At 41.1% G+C, this 18,685-nt stretch overlaps 1 protein-coding gene across 2 annotated transcripts in view; it reads left to right on the top strand.

The window, feature by feature from the left end:
• The window catches only part of IQCE (IQ motif containing E), a 45,869-nt gene that overhangs the window by 2,219 nt on the left and 24,965 nt on the right, over positions 1-18,685 (top strand). For both annotated transcript variants that reach the window (XR_016438698.1, XM_090023953.1), the window contains exons 2-16: positions 2,577-2,624; positions 3,832-3,874; positions 5,110-5,247; positions 5,729-5,860; positions 6,608-6,678; positions 7,400-7,501; positions 8,066-8,113; positions 8,987-9,057; positions 9,273-9,345; positions 9,786-9,835; positions 14,313-14,476; positions 15,608-15,663; positions 16,014-16,222; positions 16,735-16,839; positions 17,732-17,834. Coding sequence is in view for 1 of the 2 variants with exons in the window: in XM_090023953.1 (XP_089880079.1) it covers positions 2,577-2,624; positions 3,832-3,874; positions 5,110-5,247; positions 5,729-5,860; positions 6,608-6,678; positions 7,400-7,501; positions 8,066-8,113; positions 8,987-9,057; positions 9,273-9,345; positions 9,786-9,835; positions 14,313-14,476; positions 15,608-15,663; positions 16,014-16,222; positions 16,735-16,839; positions 17,732-17,834 (1,413 nt within the window). In the remaining variant the exon portion in view is untranslated. The remainder of the gene's footprint in view (positions 1-2,576; positions 2,625-3,831; positions 3,875-5,109; positions 5,248-5,728; positions 5,861-6,607; positions 6,679-7,399; positions 7,502-8,065; positions 8,114-8,986; positions 9,058-9,272; positions 9,346-9,785; positions 9,836-14,312; positions 14,477-15,607; positions 15,664-16,013; positions 16,223-16,734; positions 16,840-17,731; positions 17,835-18,685) is intronic.

The raw sequence follows: 18,685 nt of genomic DNA, 5'->3' as shown, positions 1-18,685 counted from the left end.
GACAAGACCACAAGAGGTCAGAACGGGTTTTAATATGCTGGATTCCTGTTTGACATCTGTGGGTTTATCTTGTGAATCATGTTTACACACCTCACAGTGCTAATGTTGCGTGGCACCCCAAGGCATCCTTGAAAGTATCTCCTGGCACCCTGAGAATTGCTGATCTACAGGGATGAATGTGGGGCAGAGAAGTAGAAATATATTGTCTTAAGTGAATACATGGCCCTGATCTTCACAGCATCCAAATAAATACCTGGCAGTCTTAAATATATTTGTTGTTTCCTCTCCCTGTGAGGTAGGGAAGTGATTAAAACCTCAACTCAGAGAATGGAAACCAGGGGTTCAGCTCTTTCTGCAGGGAATACTATTTATATTAAACATTAATTGGATAAAATATATCACTTGGTGCTGGAATCCTGCTCCTTCTTCAGCCACAAATAATTCTATACACAGTTACACAACAAGGGCGGAGGATGCTCTTGCCACAGACTATCCAGTATCCCTTGCATCCTGGCTGAGTGCTTTGAGTCACTGAGCTATCAGAGAAAAGGTGGGTGGCAACAAACCCAGTGATGATGAGGTTGTTTTAAGAGAAAACAATTACTGCTTCTTTTTGAGAGGGATGACTTGGGGGCTTAATTTTAGGAGAGTGCTCTAGGCTGTGAATCCTGACCTGACACAGACCCTTCTCTGATGTGTGGGGTTAGGTTTCTAAGTCCCAGAAAGGAGCGGGATTCAGAGAGGTAACAGGGAGGCGGCTCTGCATGGGGCAACTATCTTTGTGCCCCCTCCCCAGGCAGGGTCCAGAGCCACTATCTCAGTTGTACCCCCTCAGGCAACTGATAGGATTTAGGACCCCCATCCTTGCTTCAGTATTGAGTAGGTGGTTCTCTGCCCAGCATTTTGGTTGCTGTGAATCTCCTTCAGATGATTAGCTCTATATGCACTGAATAGGGAGTTTAGGCATCTTATGCAGAGCTGTAGCCTCCACTCTGGGGGTCCAGCACCTAGAACATAAGTATTTCCATTGCTGAGCATTGCAACATCTAAGTCTCTTTGTGGAGCTAGCTCTAAGCAATGTGTCCAAGGACTTATGGGGAATCGGTGGCAGAGCAGGTAGTTAAACCCAGGTTTCCTCAGGTGTCAGACTAGTGGGCTCTCTGTCTTCTAATGCTGGCTCTTCTCCTGGCTCACTGAGTAATTTGGGTCTCAGATCACGTAAACTCTTTGTTTCTGCTTCTTTGGGCACATTCCCACAAGCACATAAATATGGTTTGCAGTGCTGCAGACCTGGCTGTGGTGCTGCAAACTGCACATGCTGCATATGCATGTTTGCCATGCTGCCAATTTGCAGTGCAGCATGGATTTTTTTTGACACTGGCAACTCCTGGTGTCAAATTAAAAAAAACCTCCAGAAAAAAGTGGGATGGTGCACATGGTGGCAGCACGTACCACCTGAAACCAGAGCCTGACCAGTCACAGCCATGCTCTAGCTGCTGGCCAGGCTCTGTACACCCAGGTCACTGCCACTGCAACCCCGGGAGGCCCCCAAGACCCCAGGTAAGGCTGCTGGGGTCAGCCCAGGTCCTGGCCTCAGCTTCCTCTACCCCACCTGGCACAATTGCTGCACGCCAGAGCAAACGTGCAGGGGTGTTCTCCGGGGACAAGGACAATATCTGCCCCTCAGAGTTCTTCTGAGGTTTGCTTATACAGCAGTTGAATATGTGAAGCATCCTAAGTGCTGAAGTATAGAATACAAACTTAAGTAGGCACCCAGTATTCTCCAGAGTCATATACAGTCATCGGTACAGTGTACTCACCCTGCCTGACTCAGTAGCCCCCACTACAGTGTCGTCATCCTGGACCACAAGAGACTCAGGATGACTCTCTAGAAAGCGTCTTAAGTGGGTGGGGTTTAGTTAATGCTGTGCTAACCTTTTCTTAATATCACATCTTGAATATCACATATTGCGTATTGATGAGCATTTTAATTTAGTTACTTATGAAATGTAGAATTGTTTGACAGGCTTTAAGGTATATCATGCCCTTCTCTAAAACTAAAGGGACTGAGAAGGGGGCATTCAGACATGCAGTGCCCAGCCCACCAGTGAGTAGGTATCAAGGGAATCATAATTGTGCTTACAAAATAAACATGTGAGTGTTCTTTAATGAGAAATAAGATTTCTCATCAGGAAAACTTTAGAGAGTCTCTTGGCGTTTATAGCGTACTTTATAAATTATTGTTACGTTACCGCCTTTGATGGAATCCAGCAACCTGCATTGCCTTTTTTGTTTTGCACCTATTAATTCTGTCTTGTGTTGAGAATGAATGGCTTTGTTGCAACCAGGTTTTCAAATTCTTAGGGAAAGATCTTGCACAGATGCCTCTTCAGGGAATTAATCCTAATTACAATGTCTCCTTGCAAAGTAAGACTGGGAGAATGCCCAGCTGAGTTTGCTGTAGTGACTATTTCAGCCAAGATTAGTGGGATATTTATTTAAATTCCGTGAATGTATATGTTAGCCAAATGGCTAGCGAGCAGTAAATATTATGTTATACATATCTACCCTCTCAGATAGAGGACAGTCTGTCTGCAGCAACTTGTGAATCAGACATAGAGATGGTAAGTTTTTTTTTCCCCTTTTTTAACAATATGTCTTTTGTGGATGCATAAAAAAGATCTTTTCGGTTACCGGTCCTCTTGCACACAACACATCCTTGTTACAGTGCTTGATTACTAAAAGGTTCATTACAAGCAGAACTAACTATATTGTACCAACTCAGCAAAGATTGTTTTTGACATGGAGTCCCTGGTCACTCTGAACATTATCTTGGCTTTCACAATTCTTATACTTGGTCAGAGATGGTTTGTAAAATCCATTTCTCAGTACCATCCAGGTGTGAGGCTTAAGTAGTGTGTCAAAAATATTCTCATGTAATTGAACAAGTAAATTCCCTTTCCTGCACTGGCAAGAAGCAAGCTCTGACAGCTGGTGGACCCTTGTGCCTGAGAGCCTATCACAGGGACGGGCAATTATTTTGGACAGAGGACTGCTTACTGAGTTTCGGCAACCCATCAAGGGCCGCATGGCAGGCAGCCCAGTGCAGATAAATATAAATTTTCTCATTTTTTTAGGGGCCCCACAGGCCGGATAGAATGGCCTGACGGGCTGTATCCAGCCCCTGGGCCACATTTTGCCCACCCCTGCCCTATCACCTAGGAGCTCCCAGGCTGGGCGATACACATGGATCCCTCCCAGTTGGGAGATCCAGTCAGCCACCAGGGCTCCCAGCCACAGGGGCTCCTAGCCACGCATTCAATTAACAGCATGATGGAAAGCAGCTACAAAGTTATTACACATATTTTGTAATTTCTTCCTCTTTTATTACGCCATTTATTGATTGAACATTTGGCCAGATGGCCACTGAAAGCATTGCTTAATTGGTTAATTGCGCCTTAAAGTGTAACACAGCAAAACAGCTTTGGTTTTGTTGCATGTACTATTCTGGGGCAGCCACTTAATTTTGGTGGGTCATTGTTTTGGTGTGTGATCACTTTGTTTCACTTACTACAGCTTAGAGTAGGTGCTATAATGGTATTCGGACTTCAGTAAAACTAGATCATTTGGGGTGGCTGAAGGGAATTTCTAGCTGTCTGTGTTTTTGTGCCCTATCGTCCTGGTTCTCCACTCAAAAGAGTTAATATTGTTCCATTAGACAACTTCTGGATCCCCGTTAAAAGGGCTTCTATCTCCGTTTTAAAGTTGGTGTTGAGTTGTTGAGGACTGTGAACATTTAAATACAGGACACCTTTTTTGTTTTTCTTTCAGAAATTGAAAAAGAACATTTCTCACAAACCTCCAAAGTCACCAAGTGAGTGTAATCAAGTTCTTCTATATATAATCATTATATAGAATGTGATTTGGCATCTATGTTCGTTGGATAACAAACACCTGTGATTTTCAGTGGTGTTACTCACTGATATGAAGCCTTCCTATCTGTGAGCTGTGTTCCATAACAGGGAGAAGTTTGACTTTTCTAATACTAAGATTGAAGTTTATAGTTTTCTTTACAACCATGTCCTAGGAACAAATTGATGAACAGTCCTTCTTCAGCCCTTTTCCTTTGTGGTAGCAGACAGTTTGCAAATTTAAATGGCTGTTTGCTTTTGATTTCCTTGGAGAGGTGTTTTCTCCCTTGCAGTTGTAATCCGAAGTCTTGGGGTCTAGTACTAAAGCAGTGCGTGCAATCATCTAAGACACCTAGGAGTTTACAGTGTTTCTATACCATAGAGGTTTTTGGAATGCTTAAAGCACTGCCATTCCATTTTTAACGTGGCCCATTCTGTATTATGCTTCTATCCTTAAGCAAATTACCCCTTGCAACTGGGAGATCTTTCATGTCTATAAGCTGCTGATACCACTTCCACTTTTTTTTTTTTTAATGAGTTCCATTCTCAGTGAACTGAGTAAACTCTCGCTTTATCTTCCCCTACCGGGATTTCAATAAGATGTTGAAAGGACTTCATACATGCTTGATGTTGAGCTTTTTTATAAGTATGATCTTATATCTCTAACAGTGACTTTCTTTCTTTACCTTGCTAGGTGTAGATCAAGCACATCCTTTCTTTTCATGCAAATGTACATGCATGCTCTTTTCATCTCTCCTGAAGTGCCTATGATGGCATAAACAATTTACAAACAGCAGTTTTTATATGACCTGTTGTCTTTGTGGCATCACCTCTGACTATGCCTTTATTGACATCATAGAAGTTGTGGCTGACTTGCCTATGTAGAAAGGTTCTCTTCTGTTGAGCCACGCAATATCCTTCTTGCTGGCCATCTGTACTTTCATTAATAAACCATTTTATTGTTTGAATGTACATACCTGTTTAGGTACCATGTCTTAGAGATGGATTTTATGTCTTGTATCTACAAGCAAAGGATTTTGGGTGTAATAAAGATTTTGTGATAATTAGGTTTATATTGGCACTTAATGTATCTGGGATTCTTGAAGCAACAGATATCATTTCAAAAGGAGAAAGTGCTGATATACTTGTTAAAGGAAGGGCAGGATGTTTTGCAACATTCAAGTATTTTCTGCTTTAGAGTCTCCATACAGTTCCAGCACATGCCTGTATTCTAAAAAGCCTGCACTTGGGAGATCATTGAAAGGAACAGGAAACATATTTTTTGAGAGCCCAGCAGCCACGACAAGGCAGATTTGGCTAGGATCTCTGCAACAAGGTAGTATAGGAATTCCTTCCACATCTATAAACTATACTTTTCAATGTATACTATCACAGCTATGGTGCAAGAGGGTACAGCTGCTGTTGAATCCAATCAAAGTTAAGCCTGCTTATCCCTGGGATGCATTTAGCCCATGGGTATATTTTATATTTAAATATTTGCTTCAGAGCCTTTTTTGAATACTCAATGTTTGCAGAAATTTCTGTTCATTGTTGAATATTGTTTAACCTTCAGACTCTGGGGAAACAAATGTTTCTCTTTGGGTAATGCCTGGTTAAAAAAAACTTATTCTTCTGTGCTTGGGTAGAATTGAATTTGAGTTATCTAATTACTGAAAGTTTACATTTTTGGTGTACTCATTTCTGTTAGAGGTTATTAGAAGCAACCTGAGCCTTTTGTTGCATTTGTTCAGAGTTAGTTTAATGTATGGTTAGCTCTGTTTCCCACCCCATCTCTGCTACCCCTTTATTACTAACAGGTATGAACCAAGCTCTGAAGTCAGACGTTGAGATGGGGCACATTCGGAATAAGCTCTCCAGTAGCACTCCAGAGTATCTGAAGGAAGCTTTAGGCATGAAGAAGCCCAAGCACTCGCGTTCTTCTAGCAATGGTGAGCACAGTAACTGTATAACAGAACGAACTCTGGTTTGTTTAGGGATCTTGCTGTAGTAATAGCATTGGTTACTGCAATTCCAGCTTAAAGGAAAAATCAAAGCAAATCAAGATGTGCTTTGCAGAGCACTGGCTGAGAGCTGGCTGGTCACATGATGCTAGCTCTCCCTATTCCTAGCTGCTAAATCAGATAATGTGGCTGCCTGCCTGAAACTCTACATGAAGCATTGACTGTCATTGTTACTTTTGTCTATAAAGTGTTTTGTGTGATACACTTGCTATGTAAAAATCAATTGGGCTTTATGAGAAACAGAATTCAGACGCACGCCTACTTTGTATTCCTTAGAAGTAAATTGCAAACAAACATTGCACTTCCCTCTGACATTTTTGCACCTGCTTATTACACATAACATCCAGCATTGCTATAACTCAAAGAGATTGGAGAAGTGCTTTTTTCTTTCTTTTTCTTCTGTTACATTTTGTGGACTTTGAGAGCACTTTACAAGTGACTGGTTAATTTTCTTGCTTTTGTGTGAACCTTTCAGATAGCTATGGGAGGAGGAGAAATATTTTTTAAAAGAAATTTCCACAAAAACTGGCATCTGAAACTTGTAGCATTGGTTCTGAAATTGACTGGATTTCAGGTTGATGCTTTTCAACTGTTATTTGTTACCTTTAACACTGCATCTCTTTCAGATCCTCTTGTGTCAAGGGTTTTCCTAATTTTGCATGTCTCTTTCTGTAGGCTACATCCCTGGAACTCCTGACTACAAAGAGAAGGAAGATATGTACGATGAGATTATTGAACTGAAGAAGGTGTGTCCGTCTGCTACTTGTGTAGTAAAAGTTCTATACCCTCTTTCATCTCTGTCTTGGTACCAGGTCAAAAGGATCCTTTGCCTGTACCTGGAAGAGCCACTAAGGTTCTCCACTTAAGTGATGATAGGGTGAAAATTAAACCCTGCTTGTTCAAGGAAATATCATTGGTCTTGAGGTCTCGACGTATACAAGATATTTGCGCATCAGAATGAGCCTTGAACAAATGCTGAGCTGAACAATGAAAAGGTTTATTTAAATTTGCTTCTTTTGCAACTTGTTCTCCCATAGCTGTCGCCATCCTAGTTTTATTAAGTCAGTCAGTTAATCTGTTGGAACATGAAAGATGATGTGAGGTTGGTTTTGACTCCTGGACAAAGCTAAAAAAGGTACCTGTTTAGAGAAAATATCAGTAAAGAAATACCATGACTCAGAAAACTTGTGTACAATTGCCCTGCTGTTAAGTTCTGTTCTCTTTAATTGTTTCCTAACCCTGCAATTTCCCCTCTTACTTGATCCTAATCTAATTCAGTGGTCCGTTTCTTGCTTCTTTCTTGTCATTATGTTTGGTGATCCTCACTTGTGTCTAGGAGTGACTTGTGGGTTTAACAAAAGCTCATTGTGCCTCTGACTTTTGCCTGTCTGCAGGTCTTGGGCAGAATTTAAGGAGGAACTTTAGACTTTTTTTTATTTGTTTGTTTGCTTGCTTGTTCCATATTAGACAATCCAGGCTCAGAAAAGTGAAGGGGATCGTCTGAAAACAAAGCTCCGACGACTGGAGGAGGAGAATAGCAGAAAGGATCGACAGATTGAGCAGCTTTTGGTGAGTGCTGCAATCCTTTGGCGGGGAGGTGGCTGTCCCCTTTGTTTTCTACTTGAAGTATCTCCATGGCAAGAAGGGGTGATCTTAGGTTTGAAAGAGACAGTTGATACTAGATCATTTCTGTTCTGTGCATTTGAGCTCATCATTCCTACCCAACTATGACCTGGAAGAGAAAAGTTCAGTTTCAGGACAACTTATGCATGTCATTTTGTAGATGGGTTTATATAGGAGAAGATGATTGCCATTTTGGATGTTAAAGCTAAGCTTTCCCTCAGGAAACGCACTTAATGCACGATATCCCTGAAGGTGGGAGGGAGCCAAGGTGCATCTGCAGTAGCTGACAGATGTGGTCCTAATTCCTCAGCTATAGAGCAAATAGGAATGCTGTATTGTAAGACTGGTGAGCCTGGATAAGCAAGAAGCCTTTAGTCACTATGGGTGGCATAGAAACTTCTTGGAGATAGGTGAGAGAGTGTTCCTGACTAGGAAGCTGAGACAAAAATCTGCAGAAAGGAGGAAGAATATAACAAAGTAGCACGTTGATTTGTCTGTCTTCTCATGTAGGGCTCTGACTTTGTCCGGACTCAGGCAGAGAAGAATGATACTGGATGGGTAATTGCTTCACCACCTTCAGCTTCAATCTTTCTCCTTTCAAAATGAACTCTTACAGATAGAAAAAGCATGAAAAGATAGGAAGAGAGAATGCAGCTTAATTAGGAAACTAGGTTACTGCTATCATTGTTATTGTTAGATATAAGAATCATAACAAAGACCCAAGATTCACAGTAGCTTAAGAAACCCTTCCTTTTTCTCTAGGTGAATGTGTTTGCATCAGTATTTTTCCTGTTATTACAGCCCTAATTTTAGCAAGGTAAATGTATATTTATGTCCTCCGTTTCTTTCCCATGACCCATAAACGTGAAGGGATAGGATTTTAAGAGGTTATGTTTTTAGTTAGTGATTTCATGTTTCTCTATGAAGAGTGTTTGTAAATGCAGTAAAAGCTTTGTTACATGGCATCAGTGGTGTAAGGGGATGCTGGTTATATAAAAATTCCAGTTACCTGAGGGCAGGGGGTTTTTGGTCTGATGCAGAGCAGGGGGGTGGGGGGTGGAGAGTGGCGGCAGCGCTGCCTGGTGGGTGGTGGCAGCAGCGAGCTTCCCCCCACCCCCCTGCATCCAGCCAGCCAGCCAGCCAGAAATTCTGGTTAATACAGTGTTTTGGTTACTTAAATGTCAGTTAACACAACTTTTACTGTACTCTTAATTCAGTTGCATTTAACATACTAATTAGGCATCTGATTTGTTTAGTTCTTTCTTGAAGGATAGCACTCTTGCTTGCAGTTTGTTTTGTCATGATTCATGTACTACTGAGTATTTATGGCTACATAAAATTTATAAAGAGCAGATGGGATTATGGGGAAATTAAAATTCTGACAGTGGCATTCTTCTAGGATTGATCAGATATGTTTTTTCTTTTGCCTAGATAATCAGTGGATTAAAACAGAAGATTCTCAAGCTGGAACAGCAGTGCAAGGAGAAAGATAACACTATCAAGTATGGCTTTTGAGGGGCAAGGGAATGTATTTGACTTAGGCTTTACAATCCCTTCGCTTACTTTCTCCCATTTGAACTGAATTCTTCTATTCCTTGAAGAAGATGAATTCAACTATAACCACTATTAAACTTTTTACACCCATCCCAGAAATAATTAGTAAACTCTGTACATTGCCAGGGTTGCAGTTTTTACTGCTATATTCCTCATTTTTCAGCAAATTACAGACAGATGTGAAGACTACGAATTTGGAAGAGATGAGGATTGCTATGGAGACTTACTATGAGGAGGTATGTTGGGCAAGGATGTGGTTGTTGTATAGGGGAAGAGAAATTCCATTGTAGACTCTTGGTAGAAACCTTGAGCAATTTTAGATTGGTTTCCTAGCATTTCCTAGCACCTGTCAGTACGTGAACATCACATTTGAAAAAAACTTGTAACAGGCTCACTTGTGAAACCCTTTCTGAAAAGGAAAAAATTCAGTTCTAATTAAACAAGACAAATAATAAAATGAATATACAGCCATGAGCACATGGATTAATGGTAACAGGATCTTACCCTTGTTTTCTGCCAGGCTTCATTATCTGTGCTATTACCCAAGGATTTTGCTCTCATTTTGACCTACCAGATGCTGCTTACTACATTAGCAGCATGAGCTTCCGTACATCTAAATCCTTTCCATGCCAAGTGTATGTTTCTATTAATGAAATCTATTTTCCCTATTTTACAGATTCATCGTCTCCAAACCCTCCTTGCAAAATCAGAGGCTGTGCGGAAAAAGTATGTGTTTTTCTTTTGAGCACATGTACGTGCATATGGGTTTGGTACATAATTTGTGCACATACTGCCTGATGGCAAACAACTATATGTAAAATGCTGTATCTCACTGTTTCTGGAGTTGTTTTCCCCTGTGGTCTTCATTGATTTCACAGCATGCTTGTCATGTTATCTCCACTCTGTGTATTATGGGCTGTTAGTAAGCAAAATCAAAGCCATCTACCTCAGTTAGAGTTTTAAATTCTCATTCTAAAATCAGAAACCCCCAGGCTGTGTCTGCACACTCAAACGTGAATGACTGGTGCCTCATGCGATGAGGGGCACTGTGGCGGTGAGCGGGGACCACCTGCAGCCACTAGCAGCAGCAGGGGGAGCGGGGTGGTAAGTGGCGAAGAAGTTGAACTGTGGGGGAAGAAGAAAGGTTTTTCTTCTATGGGGAGATGTGTTAAGAATTAATTGCCATGTTTTTGATTGCTCTGATTTAGCACATTATGTTTTCAGTTACTTCTAACATTGTCTCTCTGTACATTAAAATGTCTTGCTTTAGTTTGAAGAAAGCATTCTGTTGTCTTAACATCTCTTCACAGAGATACTGGGGCCTCATACAGACATTCAAGTCATTGCTCTCCTAGAAGCCATGAGTGTCCAGAAGTCAAGGCTTTTTATCCCAGAGTAAAAATGGCTGCTTCAGGAGAAAAATAACTTAGGAAGAACCCATGTTCAATCACTCCCAGGAGAGTTTCTCCTGGGAGAGCAAATGTCTGTACAGGTTGACAATACAGGCTGACCATGGGCAGTCTGAGTTAGCCAAGCACTGCTGCCATCTGTTGCCAGGCAGATTAAGGGAGTCTGCAGAGCATACTGGGATGTGTGCATAGGGCCCCTCCTTGGTTGCACAGTTTCAGCACTGCAAGCTCTTCCCTTTTCAGAGCCTCAGCATTTGCATGTCTGTACTTGTGGCTCTAGGTAAGCTTCTCTATCAGGAGAACAAACCTGGGAAAATTCTCCCAGTTTATTTGAGTGCATAGGCAATGCACTGAGATTGGCCACTGCCACTGGCTTCTGCAGGTGTTTGCTCCTCACACCCACCCCCCTCACTGTCGATGCGGCCGGTAGCATCTGCAGGCGGTCCCCATTCTGAAATCTCAATGTCCCAATGTTACTTATCATGAAATTGTTAGATACTTGGTATTATTCATAGCTGTGGCCATTATTCTTTTTCTAAAGGAAAGTGCATTTGAATGAAAATTAATCCATTTGTTGACTGTGTACCTAAGGCTGAATAATGGTAGCACCTGAGAGATGTTGTGGTAGTAGAATAGAAAGGTGTCTCATGGGCCAGTGTACTAATCTTGACCCTGATGAAGAGAGGTGAAGATGGGTGTATGATGGGGAAAATTTCATAGCTGAGGTTTAAAAAAAATCAATATGGCAAGTAAAAAAAAATATATATATGAAGCCCAATTTCCCATGTGAGCATTTGGAGAATAACTCACAATAAATGGTATGGCATTATGCCTAGGCATTGGTTTGGATGAAAACTCCAGTGCTATGCATTTAGGGAAATCTCAAATCCAGATCCAAACTGCAGCTCAGTAATTACAGTAAATCTAAATACCAGCATAGTAAACCTGTCCACAGAACTAAGAATTAGCAGAATAGACAGAATTAGTACTGGGAGAAAAGGAAAGAAAGTAATAATAGGTCCAGTAGGGATTGTGATAAAAACTTGCATCTTCAATGGGAAAAGGATTGGGCCTTTTAGAAACCAGTTTTGTAGAGAGTTTAAGTATAAGACTTGGTAGTAAGATACATCATGAGGAAGTCACAGCCCACCATTGAAGAGAGATGGGATCAGTGTCTTCTTCAGTCCTTCAATCCAGAGGTTGTCAAACAGAGGCCTCCTTTCTTCAATTTTCAGAAGTCCTGACTTAATAGAATCAAGGGCACAATCAGATTTGCAGAAGGAGGAGCAGAGCACAATCAGTTTTGTTATTTAGCAAGACCCTAACTGCCTTGCCCACGGTAACCAAAGAATCACGTGCTTTCAGTTGCTGCAAAGATGCACTCTTTGTGATAGAGTGGGTTAATGAATAAATCTTGAAGGCTCAGATGGAGCGAAAACATTTATTTATCTTTCACTTGGCCTGGAGTCAAATTTAAGACATAGGCACAATGGGTATCATCACATCAGCTTAGATCTTTTCAGATGTTTTTCACATCATGAAGCTATGACATAATTTGCAACAACTGCAAGTTTTAGAAGTCTAATACCAGGGTTATAATAGTAACAGGATGGTGGGGAATGTTACAGGTCATGACTGAGGTTATCACGCTCTGGCGGGGAAGCTTACATAATGCTTGCTTCCACCTGACCAATTATAAATAATGGTTAACCCCTGTTATTTAAAAAAAAAAATAGAAGAAAAAATCATGATAGCCAATTTAGCTGGTAGGTAGAGTTGCAATAGGTTCTGGAAGCACCTGTGTTTCAAGGAAGAGATATAACTGTAAATTCAAATTCAAATTTGTCCAGATAGTATCCCAGGAGATTATAGTAATGAAGATACAGATTCAGAGGTAGAACAAAATGATGGAAACTTCCTTAAAGAAGCTTGCAATAGGTGTTTTTAGTAAAAGTCAAGGAGTTCAAGACACCTGAGGTTGTTTTCCAAGTATCAGTGTAAGACTATCTAAATTTAATATATATCATGAAAGCAAATAACATATAAGTAAAGTTACAGTAAGAGGGCAAACTCAAGAATACTAGTGCAGCCACTCAGAAGGTGGTGGCAGAGTTCTTCTATGGTAAGAAAGACTAACTTTCAAAGCTGATCTCACACCCACTCACAATGTGCCTGTGCTTTAAATGCAACAAATCATTGGAATCTCTGGCATAATTTTATAAACCAATGGAAATTTACTAGAATTATTTTGGGGGTCATTCTGTATGTTCCTTATGTTCCCCCATTATGAATTAAAAAATGGAATATAGTTTATTACTTTTAGAAATATATTTTCTGTAAAAAAAGAAATATTTTTATTTCTCCTGGGTCTGGCACTCAGTGAGTTAACAACAGACCTGCCTTTTACTGCTGAAAGCCATCACAGTTGATGTAGGTTACAGGTGAAAATTAATCATTAGGTCTCTTCCTGTACTCATTTGTTCTGGCTCCAAAAGACAATGGTCAGGGCAGTTTCTCTTGATTGCACAGTTGTCAGTCTTTCCTCAAGAGGCCAAAGACCGGAATAGCAAATGCTGCTGAAGGTCAGAGCTGTAGTGTACTGAAAGAGCTGTGTGAGAGAGTTTCTTATATGATGCATGTCAGCATTAGTCCTGACTCAGGTTAGTGCTGTTAGTCCTGTCTTTTCTGAATTATAAATGCTTCTGCATTTTCAATGTGGGCGGAATATAAAAATGAATATTTCAGCCCACCCTTGAGCTGCAGGCCTAGCAGGACTAAGCCATTTTATTTGCTGTGTTTTTGTTTCTTCAAAAATTAACTCTCTAGTAACAGAGGGTTCAGTGTCCAAAGCCGGGAAGCCTCCAACTCCTCAGTCTGGCCCATTCTTCAGATCTGCCTCTCAGTTTTATTTAATTTTGGGAGCAGCCATTCCTATCACTCCTTATTTTCTGTCTGAGACAATCCTTTAAATATCCCTCCATAAGGGTGAGGGTTTTGGTTTGGTTAGGTTTTGTGTTTGGTTTTTGTATTTTTTTGGTTTTTTCCTTAACAGGTTTCCAGGTAGAGTGGGCCTAGGTTTTCATTCTGAGTATCCCATAGCAAAGACACTCTTCCCTTCTCTCTAGTAGGCTGCTATTGAGTTGGGATGTGTAGTTTCTGTACAAGTTATTTTACGATTCTGCTGTTACGCATCGCATAAAGACCGTAGAGAGTTCCTTACTGCTTCTAAGCACTGTTTGCCTGGGCTGGTTGCTGTTCAGTTGGGTCCTGCCCATACCAGTGCAAAGCAGCTGTTCTATGCGTTTGAGTGCTGACAAACAAATTTTACAACCTCTGAAGAGTTAAAATTAATTTTTCCCTCTTTCCATTAGAACAATTAAAAAGAAGGCAAAATGGCAGCAACACAATCTAATTTTGGAGGCTTTAAATACATTATAGGCTCTTCCATTTCTGTTTTCTGGAGTTACCAGTACCGTCTGCATTCTCCAAGTTTGGTTCAATTTTGGAGGTGCTTCGCAAATTCACATCTTTTAAAGCAGAGAGAAAAACTTGTCTGGGGTTTTTCTTCAAAGAGAAAAGAACTTCAGGTAGCTGTGAAGGCTGTAATAACATGGCTGAAAATGCAGCCACTTGCTGTATTTTATTTGTAATGACTGGTTTCTGTTTCTCATCCACCTTCTGTTTGTTAATTCCAACTTGTTTATGGGCATGTGGGCATTGTCCAAGTTATGGTTCTGCTTCATTGTGCTGTGTTGGATCTGAACCCCTGCTGTTGTCTCCTGTTCCAAATACAGGTCCCCTCCAGAGGGCAAAGAGACCCAGAAACGGCTGAAAATGCTTAATGCTGCTGTCCTCAGATTAACCAAGAACATCACAGAGCTGCAGGAAGAGAATAGAAGCCTGAAAGCAGATCTAGGCCAAACACAGAGCAGCTCTCCTGCTCGCAGGAAAAGGAAAAGTATGTGCCAAAAAGCTTGGGGGCTAGGGAATTAGACTTTCGATATGTACAACACAAATGGGAGAAAGCAGGGTTCAGAAAGACTGCATGGCAGTGTGGATAAAGCTGCTGGAGGCACTGCAGATGTGTTCTTGAAAATGGGCAATGATTAGTCTTTTATCCCAAAAGCTTAATTCTGATTTTGTTATGGGTTGAATTGCCTTTTAATTTTGTGTCTGTTGACTAGGAGTTGCTGGCAAAAGGCAAAGTTTGCAATCTCATCTAACTGCACAAATGCATTTTGTATTTAGCAACATAACTGTTGTATTGAGAAACCGTTCACTGAATTCAGTTCTGAAAAAGCAAATGCATGTGTCATCTCCCTTCCTGTGTTCTGACCGCCCCATGCATTCCTACCTGGGCCGTTTCCCCTTCTCTTCTACCCTGTCCTCTTGTTGTTAATTTTCTCTTTCACCTTGCTTGCATTGTCATCTTGGACATGTTTTGCCAACTCCCTTTGGAGTTCCTTTGTTCTTCTTCCCATTCCTTTGTGGGTTTCTTCTTGTACTTGTCGTTCTCTGAAGGGACAGAGGAACACCCCTGCATTGGCCTTGTGAATCAGGGAATGAGTGGGCAGGAGCTTGACACTACGGGTTGAAGCTGTAAAGGAATTTCTTTTGAACCTGGGCTGTGACTTGTGCTGGTGGTGGACCCAGTCAAGTGGGTTTCTTCCATAGAGTCACTCCAGCTCCCTCCCCATCACTGAGTTGTAGCAGGCAGCTGTTCGTCACATCCCTTTGTTAATTCAGAGAGAGGAAAGGGTCCTAAGGGCAAAGTCTTGTCTGCCAGCCATGTGCTAGTGCTTTTCTTATTCAAAGAGTCTGGAGGAATAAAACATCCACAGTAAAGCTTTGTTTTCCATCTTTCATATATATTGGACTGATATGAATGGTATCATCTAAATTCTGAAGTGCTTTGTGTAAGATGCTAGACATCTTAAGGTCCTTCTCTCTTTCAAGGCAGCCTTTCAAAGGCGGGTTTTCAGTCTTGTACTTGATGGGCCTTCTGGATGGACAGGGGCTTCTTTTCTTTCTGAAGGATTTCTATCATGCCAATCCAGTTTCCTGTTTAAAACCTTGTTCCCTTCTGTAGATTACAATGAGTGGAGCAGACAGAGGCTGGTGAGACGGATTTCAGAACTGGAAAAAGTGAGTGTCAGGCACCATATGGCCATCTTATCACTGCTAGAACAGAAAATATAAGGTCACTGATTTCTGTGCTTATAGTGCCTTATCCCTCCAGGCAGCAGCTTGGCCCACTCTGGTGCATACATGTTAACATCTGCACTTTTTCTCTCTTGCTGTAATGCATTTAATTTGTATAGGTACAGTTTTAAGATTACTCTCCTTTTGATCTTGCTGTTCCTTCCTTGCTCCTAGCTTGGGACATAGCTTCAACTGGTGTAAATTGGTATAGCTCAGTTGAAATTGCACCAAATAAATCTCCCCTGTGTTATAGGAGCAAAACACATATCCAGTTGTTTTTTCTGAATTTCTAGAAAGTGAATGAGCTGGAGAACATGTCATTGTTGTCATTGGAAAATGGCCCATCACCACTGTCTGCTCTGCCACCTTCAGCTTCTGTACAGCTGGATCAACCAGCTTCTCAGGAACCTGACTGCCTTGAAGAGTGTGAGCGACTCCAAGGGCTGGTAAAGCAACTTAAAGGTGACAGGAGCACACTTCAAAGTCTGCTGGCCAGTAAAGAGTAAGTCCAGCTAATAAGCATAGTCTCTGCACTTGTGAAATATTTTACACCAAATTGTGAGAGGATTTCCCAATTTTAAATAAACCTGGATAATTAGAAACTTTTTTCCAGAGCGGTCTTTTAAAATTAACATGTCATCATAACTTGTAAAACACCTCGATAAACAAAAGTCAGATTTGATCTTCAAAAATAGAAACTTCATATTTCTAAAAAAATGTTCCAACTCATGATATTTCATCATTACTTTTATTCATCTTTGAACCTTTTTCAGTTTTGCTGGAAGTTCTTCCCATAGCATTCAAGAGGTCCTTTCTCATCTTAAAGCCATTGCCATAGTGTGTGTTAAAAGGTCAAATGTGTATTTATTTAAAATATGTAATTACTACAGTGTTAAACAAAAAAGATAATATTTATTGATATCAATTTTTAAATAGTAAATGATTCCTGTATCTTGTAGAAATATACATTTTGTATATTTGCTTGAGTGCTTAGATTTTCCAATATCCATACAGTTCAGAGGTGAAGCTGTTACAGCAAGCAAAGATTGAAATGGAGCAAGAACTACAAAACCTGCAAGAGAAGGGGAGAGAGAAGAGTGAAAAAGAAGAGGCTTTGAGGTATCTTAACAGAGCTATCTTTCTCATTCTGAAATAAATTGATAAGCTTTGGTATGATACCGTTCTCATGCTCCACGGTTCAGAATCCAGCAGGAAGTCACCTAGAACACAGGAAGCGGGAGTAAATGAGGTGTCTGGACAGAACTGTTTTGCCTAAATGATGATGATCTTGGAATAAACTACTGGGGAAGGTGTCTTGATATGGAGTGTCAATAAGGGTCTCTGTGTGGGGGAAATGAAAGACAAAGGAATGTGGTGGAAAAGCACAAGAGTTGGTTTAAAATAATCCATAAAAACTGATGTATTGGGCTGGATGACTTTTCTGTTCTTAATATTTCTTATGAAAAGCGAGGCTCTAGACCAGGGATCGTTAGTGTTTTTGGGCAGAGTGCCAAAAACACCCACAACCTCGATGGGTAAGATGTTGGCATGCCAGGGATGGATGGCGAGGGACCTGATCCTTGTTGTGGCAGCACAGTTTTGGCCTCTTTGCCATCATCTGCCCCAAGGTGCATGTACCAAGCAAAATGCTTTTGTGCGCCATGCTCTGGCACCCATCCTGAGGGTTGTGTAACTTACCCTTCCATGCAGATTCCCGTAGAATCAGGAGAGGCAAAAAAATGGGGTCTTGTTCCAGCTATCAGAAACTAGTAGCAAGTCAAAGTAAATCACAGACATTTGCTGCTATCTTTGTATGTGTAGGTCAGTGAATTGTATCCAGAGGCATTATTAATACTGTTAAAATATCATTGACGCTTGTGACTTTGGGCTCTTGCTGATTTTAACCTACTGCCATTACTCTTTGAACACCTATTCCATATGTCACTATGAGGACATGCATGGGACAACAGATAATTTCTCTCTACAAGTGACTCTGTTCTCCCAAATGCAGGGAAGAAATCCAGAGACTTACAGAGCAAGTGAGAGAACTGGAGTCGAAACTTGAGCAGGACAGGAGACAAGTGGGAGATGAGCCCATAGAAACTCTAAACAAGGTACAATCTTGTATTCTGTAGTACCTAAAAAAGGTCTTCTGGTGTTAATATGTGCTTCCATGATGTTATGAGAGTTGTGCAATACTTTATGCAGCAAAAAAATCCATTATATGAAGTTAAAAAGCTGGAGTGAAGGAATTTGCCAGTAACTGAAATTACTGGTGGTTCTGATCACCTTGTACAAGAAAATATGTCTCACAATGAATACAGATAGCAGCATAGTATGAAAAATTGTTTCCTACTTAATAGGAGAATGACATTTTTGATATAGTGATGTTGTGAGAGGTCAGTTTTTAGACTGTATATTGTACATTGAATGTTGGATGATTTTTTGAATTCCAAGTAACGTTAGCTTTAAAAAAAACCCCAGAGACTACAATTTTGACCAGTATCTGTCCATTGCTTCCAAATACAGGCCTTGGGCTTCTAAATTGATCCATAGATTCATAAATGGTAAGGCCGGAAGGGACCTTGGAAAATCATTGGGTCCAGCCCCCTGCACCAAGCAGGAAAGATAACTGGGGGGGAGGGGGTCAGGTGACCCCAGCAAGGTGCCTGTCTAGTCTCCTCTTGAAGATTTCCAGGGTAGGTGATTGCACCACCTCTGGGGGGAGCTTATTCCACAGTCTGGACACCCTGGCTGTGAAGAAGATTTTCCTAATATTGACCCTGAATCGATCTTTCAGAAGTTTGTGGCCGTTACTCCTGGTTTTCCCCTTGGGTGCCCTGGTGAACAGTTGCTCACCGAGCCCTTGATGTACTCCCTTAGTGTAGTGGGTAAGCTGCTGCCAGGCCCCCTCTCAGCCGCCTTTTCCTCAGGTTGAAGAGTCCCAGATCCCTTACCCTTTCTT

Source organism: Crocodylus siamensis, chromosome 12, assembly GCF_052110815.1.
Source record: "Crocodylus siamensis isolate JL-2025a chromosome 12, ASM5211081v1, whole genome shotgun sequence".
Classification (NCBI taxonomy): domain Eukaryota; kingdom Metazoa; phylum Chordata; order Crocodylia; family Crocodylidae; genus Crocodylus; species Crocodylus siamensis.
The sequence above is the reverse complement of the archived record's forward strand: the minus strand, read 5'-3'. Positions and strand labels throughout refer to the sequence as shown.